This window comes from Lethenteron reissneri, chromosome 3, assembly GCF_015708825.2.
Source record: "Lethenteron reissneri isolate LAM-NWPU_2019-01 chromosome 3, ASM1570882v1, whole genome shotgun sequence".
Lineage (NCBI taxonomy): Eukaryota > Metazoa > Chordata > Hyperoartia > Petromyzontiformes > Petromyzontidae > Lethenteron > Lethenteron reissneri.
In genome coordinates this window covers 13,462,730-13,483,346 of record NC_083781.1, presented here as the reverse complement: position 1 = coordinate 13,483,346, position 20,617 = coordinate 13,462,730, and the positions used below count along the sequence as shown (strand labels likewise).

Here is a 20,617-nt window from a genome sequence, read left to right as displayed (position 1 = left end):
TTCCTCATCCTCCGCCACCCGACGAGGTCGTCACGTTTACAAAGATATTACTTGAACGTGCCCACGTATCGGTCGTATTACCGATCAATAAGGCGGCTCAGCCGTTGGCTTGAATGCTCTGCGTGGCCGACTGGAACGGTGACGTACGGCGACGTTTCGATGAAACTGCTCTGAGATCCAACGGGGGTGGTTTCCTCTGAAATCGACCACTTCGACATAAATGGGCCCCATCATCGCAATTAGTAGCCCCGCTAAGTTCCTTCTTTTGAAGAGCGAGGCTAAGGTGGAAGGCACTGGGGTGGGATAACTGTGCGAGCAGAACGAGACAGCGGAATAAGCAGATCTTCCCGTTGAGGGGGACAACTGTATGTTTGTATGAGAACTTGCAGACTCCAAAGATACGGGTGTCAGAGTCGGGATTCAACCTACGTGCCCCTACATACCAGGCGAAAGAGTTGCGAGATGTTGACAACATTTCGCAGGGTGGGAGCTTTCACAGGACTCCTGTGCCGGGAGTCTGGTGAAAGCTCGTGCCGTTAGTCCTCAGAGAGGCCTCCCCCGGTCGCTTGTAAGAAGCCGCCGAACAAGATCCCGGCACGGGGGATCGAGACGCACGACCCGAACAAACGTCGCGGGGCCCGACAGGCGGCGGGGGGGGGAGCGCGCTCACCTGTCGTGCGGCGAGCCCTGGGGCTGCCCGAGCGAGCGGCGGTCCTTGCCGAAGAGTCGCTCCACCTCGTCGCGCCCGGGGCTCCGCGTGCGCAGCTTGTGCTCCAGCCGCCGCTTCTCCGCCACGAAGGTGTCGCGGTGGCCGATGCGCCGGGCGCGCGGCACGTCCGCCAGGCTCGCGTACTCTCTCCCGCCGCCGCCGCTCGTGTCTGAATCCGACGTGCTGGCGAGCCGCGGGTACGGGACGCCCCCCGCGTTCGGCGTCGCGCCCCCCCCGCCTCTGGTCCTCCTCCGGTGGTCGCCGCCGTCGTCATCATCGTCATCGTCTCTGTCGCCGATCCGCCAATTACCGCCGCCGCCGCCCCCGCCGCCACCACCGCCGCCGTTGCCGCCGGCGTGCTCGAGCGGACCTCGAGGCCCCGGAGATCGGCCCCGGGGATACGGGGACCGCGTGCCGTTGGCGCGGTCGGCGGAGGGGGCCTGGGCCTGCGACGCGGAGTCGTGCCGCGCCTCAGGAGAGCGGCCCCTGGGCGTCGGCGGCCAGAAGTCTCGGGCGTCTTGCGGCGGCGCGGGGCCCCCGGGTCTCGGGGAGCGGCCGCGCGGTAACGCCGAGACGCCTTCCCGGGGCGGCGGCGCCGCCGACGAGCGCTGGGCGCCGTGCGGGGACGACGGAGGCAGCTGGCGGCGGTGGTCACGCTCGTCGCCGCGGGAGCCGTTGTGGGAGCGCGACGGCGTTGCCGGCGGCTCCGTCGTCGCGCCGGGGCCCGGGTGGGCCCGGTGCGCGGCCTGGCTCGAAGGAGAAGGTGCCGCTGGGCGGGCGGTCTGGCCGGGCGCCCACGCCTGAGAATCACCGGGGTTAGCAGTTAGAGACGAACGGATAATCTTTTGACAGTCAAACTGATTTCTTTTATTCTCAGTGATGGAATTTCATCGAATTAAGTGCAAAAAAACTACTTTCTTATGATGGGGGGTGTTTTCGAGACAGTCGTTGGTGACCTGGCTGACACTAAAATTGAACACCACAATTTTGCTATTGGCATCATGTAATGAGATCCATTCAAGTGACCTCTTGCTGTATGTCACACTCAGGGCGAGCACCTTTATACACGCCCTGCTACAGAGTAATTGTCATTAAATTTCAGCCAAACCAATATTTTAAAGTCTGAAATTTGGACCAATTATGCACAAAAACAAAGTCATATGAAGGCGTTTTGTTGTTGTTGGTACAAGCAATGGTTGAAAAGGCCAAGACCATTTACTGACAACTCTTGCTAAGCCGGTCTAAAGCCCACATCCAAACACGGGGGGGCGGGGCCTCGGCAGCGGGGCCAGCTCAGCGCTTTCATCACCCGAGCGGCCTCTGCAACAACTCGGAGCCTGTCCCGAGGAGCAGTGGACAGGACTCGAGGATCTTGGTATCGTGCCACACGAGGACCGTACCGGCCGGGCACCGCGTCACCGAGCACCGCGGGGGGTCCATCCTCTCCGCGTTGGGGCTCCGGTGCGCCGGATCCACCGGGATGGACATGTCCACCTGCACCGCGTGGGTCACGATCACGTCCTGCGCGGAAACGAGCGCCGGGTTAGAGGCGGCGAGGCTGGGCCAGAGGCGAGGCGAGGGCTGGCAGCGGACCACAACACGGCTACGCGCGCACACCGCTCCGTCTACGTGAAACACACAACCTTCTGTTCTTGCCGGAGTCCACGGATTTGCATTATAAGCCGGGCCCCATGGTGCGTACAGCAGTCTCCAGCTATTATTCACGCAGCCTCCCTGGCCTCTCTATCTCTCTGCTATAGAGAAGGGCAATTGCCTAAACTGTCATCAACTAAATACTTTTCTGCTCTTAGACAAGCATACTTGACGAACGTGTTGAGTTTTTTTATTTAAAGCTTTCGTGACTGCAGGGATTCATCTTCTTGGTTCTTTCGGTAAAGTCACGTAGAATGGACGCTGTCTCCCCGACAGACCTGGTCTTCACCTGAGGACGGCTGCTTGCATTGTAGCCGAAACGTCGTGAGAATTATTTTATTATGCTTTATTTTATTATTTTATTATTTCCATTCTACGTGACTTTACCGAAAGAACCAAGAAGATGTTGAGTTTTTGTTGTTTTAAGCTTGCGCACCACTGCCAGATTCAGTATCACAAAGTTTTTATTTCAGCAGTCGTGAATGCTCACAATGTCTATCTCTCAAAAATAATCGTTTCTTTGTTTCCACAACAAATGCCTCTCGGAGTCTTAAAAATAATTTCTATGAGGGTCCTCAATTCGAATTTCCAGGCAATTTCTTTACCACCAAATTATTTCCATGCGTAGAGAAATGGGGGGCAAGCCCCACGCATATGAGGGGAGAGCAGTAAAACCTCGCCGTACTTTTAATTACAGACGTAATTACTCTCCTGCCTGATACAAATAGTATGTGGGAGTCTCACACATGCTGCTCCAGCGTGGCTCACCGACACCTCCACGAGATTACACAACGCTCCACATCACAATGAGCACATCGCCGATGATGCATTCAGCCGTGGAGTTTACGGAGAACCATGGGCAGTGTACATATGCATGTATGTTGGACGTTTCACACCAAAACAAGCAGTTAAAAAAATAAGTTTTTCAATCTAGATTATTTTTTAAAGTGCATATCTCCCAGTGGCATCCTAACATCGGAAGGAAGAGCGTTCCAGACGGCCGCAGAAGCGCATCATGAAAAGCGCCGCGCGATGATGCGGTGGCCGAGCTGTCAGGCGCTCATCAGGAGGTGGGACTTTACCAGGGCCCACGGGCCTGCACAGGCCCAGGTGCCGGGCCAATGAGAGAGGAAGCCCAACTGCATGACTCGACTTGCACCAGGATCCGTGCCAACCACGCTCGGCCAACGGCCACGAGCACTTCTGGGGACAAACAGCTCCCAGCACCTCTGCTGGCCACTTTGTGCCCCCTGCACCGCAGCGTTTGGCATCGAACGCGGAAGAGGTGGGGGGGGGTAGTGGGGGGCAACGAGTGGCCGAGTGAGTGAACGAGCGAATCGATGAATGGGACGTGGAAACACGCGCAGCTTTTGGCGGAGACCACGAGGGCGTGAACCCCGCCCGCAACAAGCGCTCATTTATCGGCGGCGTACGAGGCCGTGTGGGAAGCGGACCTCGTCGTGACGTCTTGGCCCGGGCGCGTGGGATTAACGGTCTGGATCGGCCGGCGGAGGAGGCTTCGTTCAGAAGGTCGGGGGGCATTGTGGGGGGTAACAGCGCAGGACATCGCGAGGGCAAAACACGCCGACACTTGGAGTTCTGCCGAAACGGCGTACGGGTGGTGAAGTCGGGCACAAAGCGGACGTGCGGAACGCGACAACAGAGGAGGAATAAGTGGTGCTGTACCGAACAGCCCTTGCCCTCTGATCTCCCTCCCACCCTGTCTCCCTCCCACCCTATCTCCCCATCCCCCCTCCCTTCCACCCTCTGCTCATATCCCTCCCACCCTGACCAACCATCACTGCTACCTATTGCCATGTGTTACTTCCTATTATGTATTTTGGTCATTTTGTTGTTGCTTTTTTCCAAATCAAATGTGAACTGTGTTAACACGTGGTGATGCAAAGTGAGCAGTGTATCACCACGCATTACAGACCTCTCCACCCACACTACGAGTCAAATATTTAAAAAATCATTGCATACACAGACTATAACGAATTAAGTGAAATCTCTCATTTTACTTTATATTTTCTTTGTGCAGTCACTAATGACCATGTCGAGACCATCAACTAACTCACTACAATTAAGAACCCGGTTTAATTACAAGCGGCTGAAACCTGGACTTGAACCCAGGAACTCAGCATTGCAGGCTCCGTGACTTGACCCTTGTGCCACCCGGCCACCATTTGTGCGCTGGTTCCTGAATGATGACCCCATCATATTGAACAAAGTGGGGTCACATTCTTGCTTCTTCCTCTCTTGCTGGAACTCATCTCATATGTTTGGAAAATGCTATACAGTCAAAGTGGACCGTGAATTTTGCTTTGGCAAAATTACCAATGACTGAAGATATTCCTCAAGAAGTCCATACGCTAAGTGCTAGACTTTAAAGGAAGCTGTGATATTGTTTACAAGAGTGGATCTTGCTGTGCTGTGCTACAGTCGAAACCTGAGAGCGAATAGACTACCCCACTGGCGAATACTTCACCCAGCAGGGGGTCAACAAGGACTGTGAATGGATATTCATGTATAATCATAGTGTATGGAAACAAAGTGAACCCAAAATCACACACACCCACAGTGGGAACACAACGCAGCAAAGGAACAGAAGCTGCTCATGCAGAAGTTGTCTGTGCATCGACGCACGCGCCACCATCGTCACAACGCCAGGCACACACACGCAAGTCGCTGACAGTAATGAGTGTATGTTCGCTTAATTGAAATGTTCAAAGAAATCGAGTTCCCCATATATTTATATTTGCATACCTGACAAGCACGGAAGCTCCCAGAATGCATCACTGCTCGGCCTAAGTACAATGAGTGCTGCTCAAGTCTATAAAAGCACCCATTATGTTTAGCACCTCATTTTATTTACATTTTTCCTCCGCAATAAAAAAAATCGTGAGGGCCCGTGGGCTAATTCCTGACGCGGACACACACCGACTAATGACGCTATCGAGTGTCGTCGCGTCTCGTATCGCCGGCATCGCCGCGCCGCGTGGGGGACGCGCCTGCTCTCCCTTCGTCTTCATTTCGAGACGACGCGAGACAACTTGAGACGGCGCTCGCAGAGAGACGTGAAGGATGCTTCCCCCGGGTGTCGGTGACACGCGGTGACACAGGGGACACGCGTGTGGCACGGGGGGAGGAATTAAATTACCTCCGCTGCCATCGTGACAGCGTCGTGAATGTATACACGTTGAACTTCCTTCGCACCGTACGTAGCTCACCGTGCAAATCGGAGGCGCGGGGGAAGGACAACCAACTCAACACAAAAAGCAGTTCGAAAGAAATGAGTTGTATAATTTTGATTTCAAAGTGCATAGCTCCAGTGGCTTCCTAATATCGGAAGAGCGTTCCGGACGGCCGCAGAGGGGCATCTGAAAGCGCGCGATGCCGCGACCGCCTTTGTCTTGAGATGCAGTCGCATGTGGACGCCACGCAAAAACAAACTGCACGGGATTGTGTGAGGGCGACTTTTTTCCGGGTACTCCAGTTTCCTCCCAGATGCAAATTCGTATTTCAAAACATCATCTGAAGCAGGGCCCTCCTCGACAAGGAGTCTTGGGTCAACAAACGTTTAGAGTATTTGACTGCTATAAATTTCCACTTGCTAAAGCCATTTCATTGAACTATCATTTGTGGTCAGGACGTTTCTGAAACAGAATACCTGGTTAAAAAAATGTAATGTTTAGTTCCAGTTAATTTATTTACTGACAGTGATTTCCTTACCTTCACTGTACTTTGCACTCCTATCTGGACATCTGTGAAAAAGAACTTCACAGCTCATCGGATTTATCCAGGACAGATCAATAGATAGATCAATGAAACATATTCAGGTGTCGGTTTTGCTGCGACTCGTCAGTAACCATTTCCTTTAGTCCAAGCGAGAAGCGACTGGAAGAACAGTGAGGGCAGTCGGCGAGAAATCTCGGGAAACCTGTCCGGCCCCCAAAAATAGAAAAGATGGGGGTGGATGTGTTGTGCTCTTCATGGTCTCGTGGCTTTGTCCACAGACACTCCCACGGAGCGATGACTGCTCGTAGCGAGCCTCAGCACAATCGACACATCATAACATTCACACACAGCTTGACACAGCCATATCATACACTGTACACACACACGTACAGGGCAGCCCTTCATCAATCCACTGCTGGATGATGGCCTCCAATCGTGGGGTGTTATTTGTTTGTATCTCGCCACGCTGATCAGATTAAGCGCACAGGTTTAATAATAACAATACAAAATAACAATACAAAATAACAATACAAAATAACAATACAAAATAACAATACAAAATATCAACGACGTTTGAAGATTGGTGACGACTGCGTGCGCCTGTTTAGCCGACGCGTCAGTGAAAGGTTCAGCCACCGCTGTTCGATATCGCAACTTTCACCTGCTCCTCGAACTTTTCTCTGCGTCTGACTTTTGCCATCTCAGGCGGTGTCCCCTGCAACAGAGACCCCACCGGCTCCCAAGTGGTCGTAAGTAAACACCTCTTGCCTGTGTTCGCTCGCAAGAATCCTAAGATCCAGCAGGATCCCCCCCCCCTCCCCACCCTTTGCCATCCCCCTCTCTACCCCACATTGCGTTCGTTATCTCCCCCCTCGGTACTCACCCAGAATGTCCCCCCCCCCCCTCGTGACCTCCCCAGAATGTCCCCCCCCCCCCTCGTGACCTCCCCAGAATGTCCCCCCCCCCCTCGTGACCTCCCCAGAATGTCCCCCCTCGTTAAGCCCTGGCGGGTCCACAGAGTTTCTGTTCCCCCCCCCCCCCCCGTTGTGAGCAATGCTCTGTACTGGGCTCCCGCTGAGCCGCAATAAAGACATTAGAGACCCAGTCAGACGACACGTGCCCGTGCGCGCATACGCACACAACAACCGCAACAACAAGCACCACGGCGCTTGTGCCAGGCTAGGTGCACGTTAAGGCCACGTGAAGTATCGAACGCCCGCTGGCAAGATCACACACACACCCTACACACACACACACCCTACACCCTACACACACGCACCCTACACCCTACACACACGCACCCTACATCCTACACACATACCCTACACACACACACAGAGACACACACACACCCTACACACACACACCCTACACCCTACACACACGCACCCTACACCCTACACACACGCACCCTACACCCTACACACACGCACCCTACATCCTACACACATACCCTACACACACACAGAGACACACACACCCTACACACCCACACAGAGACACACACGCACCCTACACCCTACACACACACACAGACACACACACCCTACACACACACACACAGACACACACACACCCTATACCCCACACACACACACAGGCAGAGACAACACACCCTACACACACACCCTACACACACAGAGACACACCTTACACACACACGCACAGACAACACGTACCTGCTCAAGCTGCACCTCTGCCCTGCGCTTCTTGACGTGGTTCGTGCGGCTCCCGCGCGCGAGCGCCACCAGCCTCGCGTGCCACCTGCGGCGTGAGAGGGGCAGGGAGAGGGGGCAGGGAGAGGGGGCAGGGAGAGAGGGGGCAGGGAGAGAGGGGGCAGGGAGAGAGGGGGCAGTGAGAGGGGGCAGGGAGAGAGGGGGCAGGGAGAGAGGGGGCAGGGAGAGAGGGGGCAGTGAGAGGGGGCAGGGAGAGGGGGCAGGGAGAGGGGGCAACGAGAGAGGGGCAGGGAAAGGGGGCAGGGAGAGAGGGGGCAGTGAGAGGGGGCAGGGAGAGAGGGGGCAGGGAGAGAGGGGGCAGCGAGAGGGGGCAGGGAGAGAGGAGGCAGGGAGGGACAGAGAAGGGCAGTGAGAGACAGGGAGAGGGGCAGTGAGAGAGGGGCAGTGAGAGAGGAGCAGGGAGGGACAGAGAGGGGGCAGGGAGAGAGGGGGCAGTGAGAGGGGGCAGCGAGCGGACACGGCCACGTCGTCGATCCCCCGCGCAGCGCCAGGCGGTCCCGTGGCAGCAGCACGGAGACCCACGGACCCATTCACTCACACAGGAGCCCACAGACTCACAGCAGTCAGACCATCTACACCCACACAGACACTCACCTTATCCGCACAGCACCTGGAGGAGGTACGGTTAAGATACGTCCACATCATACCGTATTGTATTGTACAGATGCCACGCAAACCCAGATGACGACGATGATGATGAGAGTCTCGTACTGCACTATCGCACCTCTCGGCGAGAAGGCGGCAGCGGACGCGGCCACGTGCGCTGGCAGCTTCTCCCCCCCTCCTCCCCCACCACCGAAACCCTTCACAGTCAAATGAAATAAAACCTCTTCACCAAGAGGCTCGTCCAGGGCAGGCTGGGGCGCTGCCACGACGGCGGACGGTGCCGGTGACGAAGCACTCGGGGGGGGGGGGGGGGGGGGGTGCCCCACAGCCCGCGGGGGACTGAGCGCTCGGGGGTCACCGCCCCCAGCCACTGACCCCGCAGGGCGTGCACGGAGGGGCTGGGGGTGGGGCTGGGGGCTGGGGGCAACGCGAGCAAACCCGGGACCGACTCCCCTCGTCAAGTGAACAGGACCGGCTCCCCTCGCCAGGTGAACGGGACCGGCTCCCCTCGCCAGGCGATGGGGACCGGCTCATTGCCGACGCCACGGGCCACTCGCAGCAGCAGGAGCTGCTGTTGGCTCGCCGTCGAACAAAGGCGGTGGGCACCGCATTGCACGGCGCTTTCAGACGCGCTTCTGTGGCCGTCTGGAACAGCTCTTCCTTCCGATATTAGGAAGCCACTGGAGCCGTGCACGTTTAAATCAACTTCGTTGAAACCTCATTTCGTGAGAACTGCTTTTTGTGTTTAGTTTGTTGTCCTCCCCCCGCACCTCCAATTAGCACGGTTTTCTACGTACAGTGTAAAAGAAGTTCAACATACATATTTACACCAGCATTTCAGATATGTGAGTCTATGGGTCTCTCTGCGAGTCTGTGGCTCTCTATATGAGACTGAATCTCCATGCGAGTCTACATCTCAAACCATGGACCACACAGTAGATCCACTGCCCTCTTCCATCGATCGCCAAGCAGCGTTTCAGATATTCGCATTGTGGCTACTCCCGAAGCTATCCACTGGCACACTCGCCACCTCCGCACGAACGTACGAACGTTGCTGATAAACGCCACACCACACACAGAAGACGAAGACGAAGCAGACGATGGCAAGCGAGAAGAAAATTGGAACGGTGTGGCGGCGGTGATTATTACGAAGACAGTCATAGAAAGAGAATGGGGTAATTGTTCAAGAAGGATTTTGTTTAAAAGCCTCCCCGAGGCCCGCAGCCAAACAGGAGATTAATAATGCAGAAGGCGGCCTCCAGTCGGAGGGAAACTCGATCCACTGCGTTGGGTTGCGGTGCGAGGTCCACCGCCTATCAACAACAAAAGTTCACAATGGCTGGGAACGACGCCGGCATATCTGTTGAAATGTCAAATATCTAAACGACGATGTCTTGGGTTATTTTAGTTTTCTTCAATGGAAGCGTCTGTGTTTGGAGGCACTTTTTTGCTGGACTTGGCAAAAGGAGCAAATAAGTTATTAAAGTATTAATGTCTTAATTATCCGCGAGCGCTCGATAGTATCATAGGGGATATTCAGTATGACTTACAGGATGCGTGTCATAACGCTCGTGACAGATCGCATTCGTATTACTGCTTAATGACGTCAACGTCTAAGAGCTGTAGTTGCTGGAATTTGTTTTATTGTCTCATTCAAATAAGTCGAGCCCCACCTTTGCTCAAACAAGCATTGTGCAGTGCTTGCCTCCAATAGGGAGGGGGGGGGGGGGGTGCTGAACCAGGACTGGAATTTCCATGTTCTTATGGCAAGGACAAGTCCACATACCACAACTACCAATGACTTCCCACCAAGTGATGCAGCCTCACCAGGTGGTACGTGTTTCATCGACCATGATAACGATGATGATGACCATGGTGATGATCATCATGGTGATGACCATCATGGTGATGATTATGGTGAAGATGACCATGACAAGAATTGGGAAGATGATGATGACAATGACAACCATAAACCATTTACCCAGGGCGGCGCTCAGTCTTGAGCCCGACACCTCACCATCTACGCCGTGCCGCAAGTGGCCACGTTGTCGCCACCAACAGAGACACGAAAACCAAGATCCTCGCCAAGCGCTCGCCTCCCAGGCACCACGTGCACGCAGGAGCAGGGAGAGGCAGGATGTTACCGAGCGGCGATGCCTCGGCCAGACGACACCACAGACCGTCCGCACCTCGTTCAGATGTGGCGGCGCCGACAGCGATGTCCAAGCGAGGCTGGACGTAAAACTTTTACGAACGGACAACAACTGCCAAGAGTCCGCGATGTGCGTTTCATAGCAACGAATCTGTCCAATGTCCATGTCCCACAGCCGAAGCGGAAGCCTCGGGAAAAGTCGAATGAGGTTGACCTCAATGCCTCCGCTGAACTTTGTGAGGGTCACAACGGTCTGACACTCCACGGCCCGGTCAGGGTTACCCACAGTCACCTTCCGCAGCGGGTGGAGACAATTGTATGGCGGAGCTCTCCCAAGCGATAACCAAGAGGGTGGCACGTGGAGCGTCGCGCGTCTCACAAGCCGCGCGAATGCTGCGGGCAAACGTCGCCAGTGGGTCAGTCACGGGCACCGAGGTTCAGTGGCCATGATCGCTGCCACCACCGCACCCCGCCGAGCTGCCTTGTCACAAGTTTCAAACGGGTCGCAAAGGAATGGGTCAAAAGCCCACAGCCATTGGGCAAACGCAAAAGAACAACCGCCGGCATTTCCTGAAGCAGTGCATTGCTGGCTTTTCAGCTATAACCACTGCTGAAACGATGATGAAATACCGTAAGTAATAACTGCACGCACGGAGGACTCGGTGAAATTCAGCAGACTCTGGCAATTATGCATGTAATGATGCGTCGATTCATCGATTAAAATCAATTATTTTTGACCATGATACATGTTTTGAATTGTGACTGTCAGAATCAACTGTTTACGGTTTATGCAAAGTATATGCAAATTATGTGCTAATGTTACATTTAGGCTTACGGAGTGAACAGAGCTATGCAAACAACACAGGGTAAATAATATATGATATGAATGAGACGGTTAAAAATGTCTCCCGAGAAAGAAGAGGTTCTTCAAATGGAATCCGAACCGCCTGGGTGAGTTTAAATCGCCTTCCGAGGGCGGTCGGCGGGTCGAGAGTCAACTTTCGGAGAAGGTGCGGCCACTCTAACGACACCGCCTCGTGTCACTGCGGTGAGACACAACGCGTGAAGCATCTGTTGGTCCTTCGGCTCCTGGTGGAGCCGGGCATCATCAGCCATGGTCTATCCACTGCTGGCCAAATCATTATCACCACGTGCCCAATGTCGGAATGTGGTGGCAACACACGACAGGAACAAGAAGACTTCTCCCAAAGCACTGAATTGGTGGTGAATTGTTTAACGCGAACAAACAAAATAACGATATTGGTGGAACAATATTTGGTGCTTCTAATAATCCTGTGATAGGTTGCTAGAAGGAATGATGGCCGGTGGTCAAGACTAAGAGCAGAGGGGGCAGCCACACGAAGAAACTCGCCCAAGAGGACGTCCACCGCAGAGATGGAGCAATTAATAATAATTAAAATAATTAGAGGTGGCAGCGAGGAGAGGCCTTTGTCATGTACGGTTCAAAAGAAGTTCAACATACCGACATACATCAATCATCCGTGGATAAATCACGGATGATGTTGATGACACGGTGTGTAGAAAATGGTTTAGGTTTCTCTCTGCGCAGGTCGAATGTTACCGCACGCGATTTGAGGAATTCGGACGAAAACGTAACCTTCCATTTGACGTCAATTAAAGTGCGTGCAGTGCGCGCCAGCGTCGGAGGAGAAACGTGAGAAGGGCGCGGTAATTGGACCCCTTCACCGCCAGCAGCCACAGCCATTGTGCGTCTCGCCCGCAGAAGGGGTAGCGAGAGCGCGCAGAGTCACGCCAAAACACCCCCAGCGACCAAGCGCTCCCCGCATGCAAAAATCCCACCGCCCGCAAGAATCCCACCGTCTTGCAGGAAACCCAGCATTTCTGATCTCTGAGCTCACGAAAAAAAAACAATAGCCGGCTCTCGTCAGCCGAGTTCGAGTTGGTGGACGGGACCGACAGATGGAAAGAAAAACAGATACCGACGGATGGACGGACCGATGGACAGGAGAACCGACTAACTGACGGAAAGACCAATAGACCAATCGATCAACGGCCCAAAGGACCGAATGACCGACAGTCCAATGCACGAATTAATGGATGGATGGACGGACGAATCGGCGGTCGGATGGGAACGGACTTACACAGCAATGTGAGTGTGTGTGCGTGTTGCTCGTTAGCGACCAGCAGCGTGTTTAACGCTCAGTGGGCTCCAAGAGAAGAGAGCAGACGTCAAGCTGTGCTGCAGAGTTCTCAATCGACCCTCAGTTTACAATTATTTTTTAAAGTCAGCGTAACTCCCTGCTTACATGAGCACGAGGGCTTTAGTGGCCTTCAGTCAGTGGTGTAAACTCCACGTATTTATGGCAGGGTCAGTCAAGATAAATGCTAATGATTGTTGACTTCCCGTAAAGTGGTGCTCAAGTTATAGAGCTGGGTGAACGATGGACTCTGAGCGACATTTAAATCTAAGGCCTTCTGATTTGAAAGTCTTGTGCTACGCCAGAGTGCTACGCATTAGCGACGATTACCAATTGTTGAGAAACGTGAATAGTAACTTCATATAAATCCGCAGCCACTGAACGTTGCGATTGAATGCGGAGCTTTTCCCATATTTGACCTTTATGGGGATGCTCGCAGCTTTGTGCGATATCCCAGCATAATTGTGATTTGTCCCATAATCCAGTTCTGTGCATGTACTTACTTCTATGTCACTACACATTGTGTGAACCCAAAAAATTCGGTTTACTTCCTCAAAAATGTTAAATATTTAGGATCCCCATTCGATGAGTCTTTACAATGCATTCAACAAAACATATTGTCAAATCCATTTTGTGGGAGGCCGCGACATCAAGCCAACTGGGAAAAATCCGAGGAAGCATAGGACCTCTCGTGAGACCACGACCAGCTGCTCGACCCTCCACGAATTCGTCTGAGATCCCAGAAACCAACCTGGGACCGCCGCGCGAGACAATTGTATGAACCGGGGGTCAACTGGGGAGCGCCGGGGAGTTGTGCCGAGGTCCCTGACCACCGCAGCCTCGTAGAGGGCCTCGCCGCTGCTGCTTCGCCTCGTCCTGTCAAGTTCACTCTGGCGGTGGCGGTGCCGGTGGCTCCACCGACCGCTTCAGAAGAGCCACCGCTCGCTCGTCACCGCCGCCACCACCGCCGCCGCTGCGATCGCCTCTCCCACGAGTGGGGCACTGAAGTTGGCGCACGGTGCAGCGCCTGCAGCCGCCCCGGCCACACGACGGAGGACGTCGCCAACGAGTGCGCATCGCGGGGGACTGGGCGGCGTTAGTCGCGCTACTCCCCAAGCTATTACCACGCGGCTCACACACTGAAGTCTCACGTACAGCTGACGCCTACTCGCCGTGCGCTAGAAGAAGATTTAACAAAAGAGCGGAGAATAATATCTGAGCTGGACCTGTGCCCACCCCCATCCCCCACTCCCACCCCCCTTCATGACCCGCACTGACCAGCGCGGTCGAACAACCGACAGGATGGATTGGCAAAGAGCTGTACATTTATAATATTACTTTTTTTTAAAGTACAGTATTTGTATTCGCAAAGCACCTTCTTAATCATGGAGGGTTGCGACACATTTATAAATAACGCGATCTAACCCAAAAACCTTCATTATTAATAATACTGGTCGCGATAGCCTGCTACGTGTTAAACATCTCGTTAATGTTTGTGGTTGTTGTTGCCGTCATTGTTGTTGTTGTCACCGCTGCTTTGGGGTCATTTTTAATGAGCGCCAGGGTGGGCTCTCCACACAGGGGCAAAGTCCAACAACCCCCGCCCCCCCCCCCCCCCCCCCAGTTGGCGGTACTGTACGGGACACAAGTCCAAACATCCACTTTAACCTTCACCTCGCCCACTGGGTAGGGAGGTGGCGGGGCCGCTGGGGGGGGGGGGGGGAGATACGTTAAGTTGGTCGCGTTTCCTCATCAGCACCGCCACCACGGCCAACGCATCAACTCATAGGAGCAGGCCATCACGAGCCTCAACCACCATCCACTCAACACGTCCCCCAACATTCCCTCACGCAGCATCATCATCATCTCGACCACCACCACCACCACCATCATCATCATCCCAATTGTGTGAATTTCACCATTCACGATAATTCACACAGAAACAAATGACATAAAAAACAAGCCTTGAATCTCATCTCCACCATGAATGCTGACAATTCAGACATTTTTTCAGAATCAGAATATTTTTTGTTATACTGGAGGAATCTGATGAGCTATAAAGCTCTTTTTCCAAGATGTCCACAAGGGGTGGCTAAGAAGGTTGCAACAACAAACAGTACAAATGAACCAGAATACCTCGCTGATCTCGTCCAGGGACATAAAGCGTCACGCGAACTCCGGTGCTCATCCTTGCTGCAGCGGCAGCGGCTTTTGGCTGCTGCCCATCGAGCAAAGACGGCGGTCATCGCATCATCGCGTGGCGCTCTCAGATGCGCTGCTTCTGCAGCCATCCCGAACGCAATTCCCTCCGATATTAGGAAGCCACGGGAGCGATGCACTTATAAATCTAGATGGAAAGTTAAATTTCTTTAAAAAAAAATGTGTCTGTTAGTTTGTTGCCCTTCCCCCGCACCTCCGATTAGCACGGTTGGCTGCTGAATGGTGCAAAAGAAGTTCGATAGACAGACAGACAGACATATATACAGACATACATATACATACATATAAACAAAAACACGACAGGAGTCAATTGTTGGGATGCCTGCCTGCTTGGATCGACAGGTGGCTACAGCTCCCTGCGGCTTGCCAGGGGCTCTGCCCCGTAAAGGCCCCGAGCCACTGGGCTCTGCGGAGGAGGTGGGGGGGGGGGGGGGGGGGCGGCGCGTGTGGCCGCACGCGCTCGCAGCACCCTCGGCCTCCCCTGGGGAGCGCAGCGAACGTGCCCCACGGCAGAGCCGCACGGCAGAGCCCCACGGCAGAGCCGCACGGCAGAGCCCCACGGCAGAGCCGCACGGCAGAGCCGCACGGCAGAGCCGCACGGCAGAGCCGCACGGCAGAGCCCCACGGCAGAGCCGCACGGCAGAGCCGCACGGCAGAGCCCCACGGCAGAGCCCCACGGCAGAGCCCCACGGCAGAGCCGCACGGCAGAGCCCCACGGCAGAGCCGCACGGCAGAGCCGCACGGCAGAGCCGCACGGCAGAGCCGCACGGCAGAGCCGCACGGCAGAGCCGCACGGCAGAGCCGCACGGCAGAGCCGCACGGCGCACGGGCCGGGGACAACAAAGGCAAGAGATTCAACCCGTGCGGCCGACACCGAACTGTCGGGGAGGGGGGGGCTAAGCGCTGTTAAGCGAGCAACTACGAAGGCCGGCCCAGCGCACGGCGAGGTGGTGGTGGTGTAGTCGTCACACCACGTTCCGGCAGCCTTTGTCACCCCCGTGGCTGATGTTTACACACCACACCAGATACTCATTTAAGGCCGAGTCGACCTAGCGGAGGCCCAGGACCGGTCCGGCTATCACTCTGTAACTCGCCACCGATGTCGGCCGCGGCTGAGAATCGAATCTAGGCGGCCGGGTTTGTAGCGTAGTGCGTTAACCACTCTGCCACCACTCTACCCGGGGACACGCGAGCGCATACGCGGCCGCCTCCGGGCATCGTTGCGTCAACTGGGAGTCGGGAGGAAGCCAGTGTGGTGGCACAACCCCTCATTGAGAGGGCACAACCCCTCAGTGTGGTGGCACAACCCCTCAGTGTGGTGGCACAACCCTCAGTGTGGTGGCACAACCCCTCAGTGTGGTGGCACAACCCCTCATTGAGGGGGCACAACCCATCATTGAGGGGGCACAACCCCTCATTGAGGGGGCACAACCCCTCATTGAGGGGCCGGGTCTCTGGGCACCGAGTGGGCACGCGCCGCCGACGGACACATGGAACCGTTCCAGCCTTCTTGGGACGAGCATTTGTTTACTTATTTCTATATTTTTCGCCGGTTTATCCCAGTTGTGCTCCCGATGTTACGCCGCGGCACCGTCTGTTTGCGATCTCGCCGAGCAGTGCAAAGCTTCGTGTGCAGGAACGGCCTGCGGAAGCTGATACTACAGAGCTACTTCGGAGCTCCCTGCAAGCAGCCTCTGATCCCCCCACAAGGGTACAACATTTTCCCACATGCGCTTCTGCAGAGAAACGTTTGTCGCATGGAAATAAAACTCGTATTTGAAATTCTCAGAGGAATTTTTGGCAAATTAAATTACGAAACCGAAATGTAATCAGATTAGGTTGGGTTATTGGTGATGAGTCGACACTATAAACCTGCTACACTTGACAGTTCGGTTTAATCACAAGCGCCTTGCCTGAATTCGAATCCAGGTTCTCAGCGCTGGAAGCATGGCACGCACTGACCTCTGAGCCACCAGGCCATCTCTGGGAGGCAACGTTTGAATGTGAGGTCACACTGCATGTGGTGTGCCTGTCCATTTACACGGTGGCCCAAAATTCAGGACACACGCAGATATTTAATTTATTTTAACAGTGGCATGTAAATATTTGTTTTATTGTTTAGGTCAATATTTTATCGATGATCATATTATTTTTCGATTTATTAATATATTATTAATTTAAAATTTTCTCATTCCTTTTCAGATGACATTTACAAAACTCGACCAAGAACCCCACATGAATTGAGACTAAACATAATTGATGAATATTCAAAGATTACAAACTGTAACCTTTAAAAAAGTCCTAAATTCATTTCAAAAGAGAACTCGTGCACGCATTGATGTTAGCGGGAGTCAGTTTGAAGATTTGTTCAAATAAATTCAATAACCTTTTGGGAAATGTTAAAATAACCATATGTCGACTTTTTGGGCCACCCTGTGTATGTACACCAACAAAAATAATGCGGGAAGGAAACGCATTTCTACCGTAACACGGGGAAATACAATTCTGAACTTATTTTTGGCCCTCTATGCGAACCGAGTTTTTAGACATTGCTGACCACAACTTGGGCTGGGCCCCGGTCAAGCAGAGCTTCACGGCTCGCCGTCGCCTCTCCCGGCTCCGATCGAACGGCCCGTGTCCACATCCGTCGCATCTTCGGCATATTCTACTCAGTCGCTTGAGCCCACGGGGAAACGGTCCCACCCCCCCCCCCCCCCATTTGCATGCTCACCAACGAGAATGTTCGCCACGTCCACGCCCAACGCTCCGATCAGATTGCACTTAAAAATGCACGGCGCCGTTACTTTTAGGATCCCCGTGCCGAAGGGCGGCGATTTTACAGCCCACCGTGGGCGGTGGCGGCCGATAAATGGGCAGCGGTGTGGACCGCGTAGTCCGCCTGCCGGGAAAGCAGCAATCCAGAGCGGGTCTTCTTGGAAGCCTGAGTTAGTCGTCCTATAGAACTCGGGACGCTACCATGGTGTAATCCCGTGGTCGCCAATTCGATTTGATCTCCGGCACGCCAGCTGAAACATCGGTGCAAGATGATTAAATCCCCCTCCGCCTACCCGGCAGTCCGAGTGGGCAACACCGCAGTTAGTCTAACGGCAGGTCGCGAGCGGTGGGGTAAAGTGTGGTTACTCTCCCACCTCAGCCAAGCCGTCTGGCCAGGGTGGAAGTAGGCCAAAACCACCCTCAAGAGGGCCTCTCTAGGTGTGCCGTGGGAAATTAAAATACAGGGCTGCACCTTCATCTTTACCGAAATAACTTAAAGATGTCCCTTTCAAAGGAACGATGAGAGTTTCCGCCATTGGCTCTGACCAGGGACGGAGATGAGCGTTGCCCCTGATGTGTTGTACTGCAGAGAGACCCTTGCTTCTGGAGCGCCGTGGTCGTGAGATGTTAACTCCCTCGCCTGGTAAGCAGGAGGTCGTGGGTTCGATCCCAACCCTGACGCCTGCTGCTGTATATTTGGAGTGTGCGTGTCTCTCTCCCCGTGGTCGCGTGGATTTTTGTCTGGGTCCTTCGGTTTTTACCTCCACATCTATAAATACGCATTCAAAGTATCTGGCTGCTGCTATAAATGTCTATGCTATAAGCCCCTTCGTTGAGCTGTCACTTGTGGCCAGGTCGCTTCTGACAAAGAGCTATATTGCCCAGTGGGCCTTACATGGTAAAATAAAAATAGTTTAGTTTTATAGTTTCAGAGTTCAGGGCACGAAACAAACAACCGCACGCGGATAACACGCAAGCAACGGGAAAGTTACCGATTAAGCGAGCTCTGGTGGTTTTGAATCGACACACAAAGGGACGTGAGTCACTCTTTGCAGGAAATTAACAACCATGGGCAGGAATCAAACTCAGGTCACCAGGTCCATAGCACAGTGCGCCAACCACCGTAACACCGCTCTGCCCACCCGAACCAAACAACACATCAACACTACAGTCAATTTTTCGATTTAAAGCTTTCGTGACTGCAGGGATTCATCTTCTTGGTTCTTTCGGTAAAGTCACGTAGAAGGGAAGTAATAAAATAATAAAAATAAAACATAATAAAATAATATAATAAAATAATATTATTTGAACAGCGTGCGCTGTAGGAGCTACAAAATCACCCTCAAGAAAGATTGGTGGGCGGCGGGGGCAGAAGATGTTTTTAAAAGATCGATCATGGCTGCCTGCCGTCACTTACACGACGACCATCTAAGCCTGGATAGGGCTTGGACGGACAACCGCCAATCACAGCAGGTGCTATAGGCTACGGGGGTTGTGGCAGCAGCCCCAGGCCCGTGCAGCAGCAAGATGCATTGTTGCGCTGTACTTCCATGTTCCCACATGCACGCTTCCCGTTTTCACCGACCCGGCACTGCCCAGGGTGGTGAAGTAACCCCGACGACCCGCACGGCATACAGAGAAGGCCCTCATCCAGCAGTGGGTTGACAGGAGGGCTCTGCATGTACACAGCGGCCCAAAAGTCAGGACACATTTGGGATATTTAATTTAACACTGGCATTAAAAATGTTAATTGTTAATTGTTGTTATTGTTAACATTTTATCTGTTATCATGATTCATATCGATTTGTCTTCTTACTTTATCAGATAGCATTGAAAATTTGAAGGAAAGTTCACTGAAAGACGAACAAGTTAAATTCGTTTTTATTAATGCTAAAGAAGGCAGCTGTAATCTTACTTTAAACAGTCCTAAACTAATTTGAAGTGATATGTTAACATAAATAATAACAACTCTATGTGTCCTGACTTTGGCCCACCCTGCATATGTACACAGCACAAGGTGTACACACAAGCAGGCCAGTCGACACTGGACACGCAATATCCACCTCCGATGAACGTGGTCAGCTACGTAGGGTGCGAAAAAAGTTCAACGTACACATGCGTACACACGTTCGTACACACACGTGGGTTGTCAAGTCCTTCAGTTGGAGATGACACTTAGCAAGCATAGGTGCATTGGTGATAGAACGTAAACGGAGTTGACGTCATCTGGGCTCACACACTTGGAGAGCTGCCATCAAGCAATCTCCATGCAGAAAATTAGCCGATAGCTAATGATACAAACTAGATTGTGTTCTTTCACTCGTTTACAGCGTCCCTCTGGTCCCGTACAAAGTCACGCTTTTTGCCTCCTTAACTAAGCGAGGCCTAGTGTCGCTCACCTCTGTTGTTGGTCGCCCAGAGCCACGGACAGAAATGTCACATTCCTCTGGAAGGGGCAAATCTATCCACAGTAAAACCACTGCTGGTGCCCTAACAAAGTAACACCGATCGTCACTGAACTCAGCGGGATGATGGGCTGAGTTGGCCTCGGGCCAGGATTTGAGCTGCAATGTCAACGTGATGTTGTTTTCTGCGTCGGTTTTGCTAACATATTGGAGTTTGGCTGATTTGCCGAGCTGATTGTAAACCCCCGAGACTCCATTGCAACACAGACTCGTGGTCTGCACATGCTCTAGCCTGGCGATAAACACAAAGTCTTAATGGGGAGATAAATGGGTGGATGGTGGCGCAGTGGCTAACGCTCCACACTATGCGCCCGGTGACCTAAGTTCGATTCTATTGTAAGGAGTGATTTCTAAAAGTGTTCTGCCTCTCTCCCACATATTTA

At 53.4% G+C, this 20,617-nt stretch overlaps 2 protein-coding genes across 2 annotated transcripts in view; both read right to left on the bottom strand.

The window, feature by feature from the left end:
* Nucleotides 1–992, bottom strand: part of LOC133347993 (ciliary rootlet coiled-coil protein 2-like) — a 37,222-nt gene extending 36,230 nt beyond the window's left edge. Inside the window, 2 exon segments of the mRNA XM_061560782.1 lie at nt 671–892; nt 925–992. Coding sequence (XP_061416766.1) covers nt 671–892; nt 925–992 — 290 coding nt within the window.
* Nucleotides 993–1,214: 222 nt separating this feature from the next.
* LOC133347130 (myosin phosphatase Rho-interacting protein-like) overlaps nt 1,215–20,617 on the bottom strand; it is a 116,535-nt gene continuing 97,132 nt past the window's right edge. Inside the window, exons 5-7 of the mRNA XM_061559131.1 lie at nt 7,780–7,864; nt 2,110–2,230; nt 1,215–1,509 (exon numbers count right to left, since the gene is read on the bottom strand). Coding sequence (XP_061415115.1) covers nt 1,361–1,509; nt 2,110–2,230; nt 7,780–7,864 — 355 coding nt within the window. The 3' untranslated portion in view covers nt 1,215–1,360. The remainder of the gene's footprint in view (nt 1,510–2,109; nt 2,231–7,779; nt 7,865–20,617) is intronic.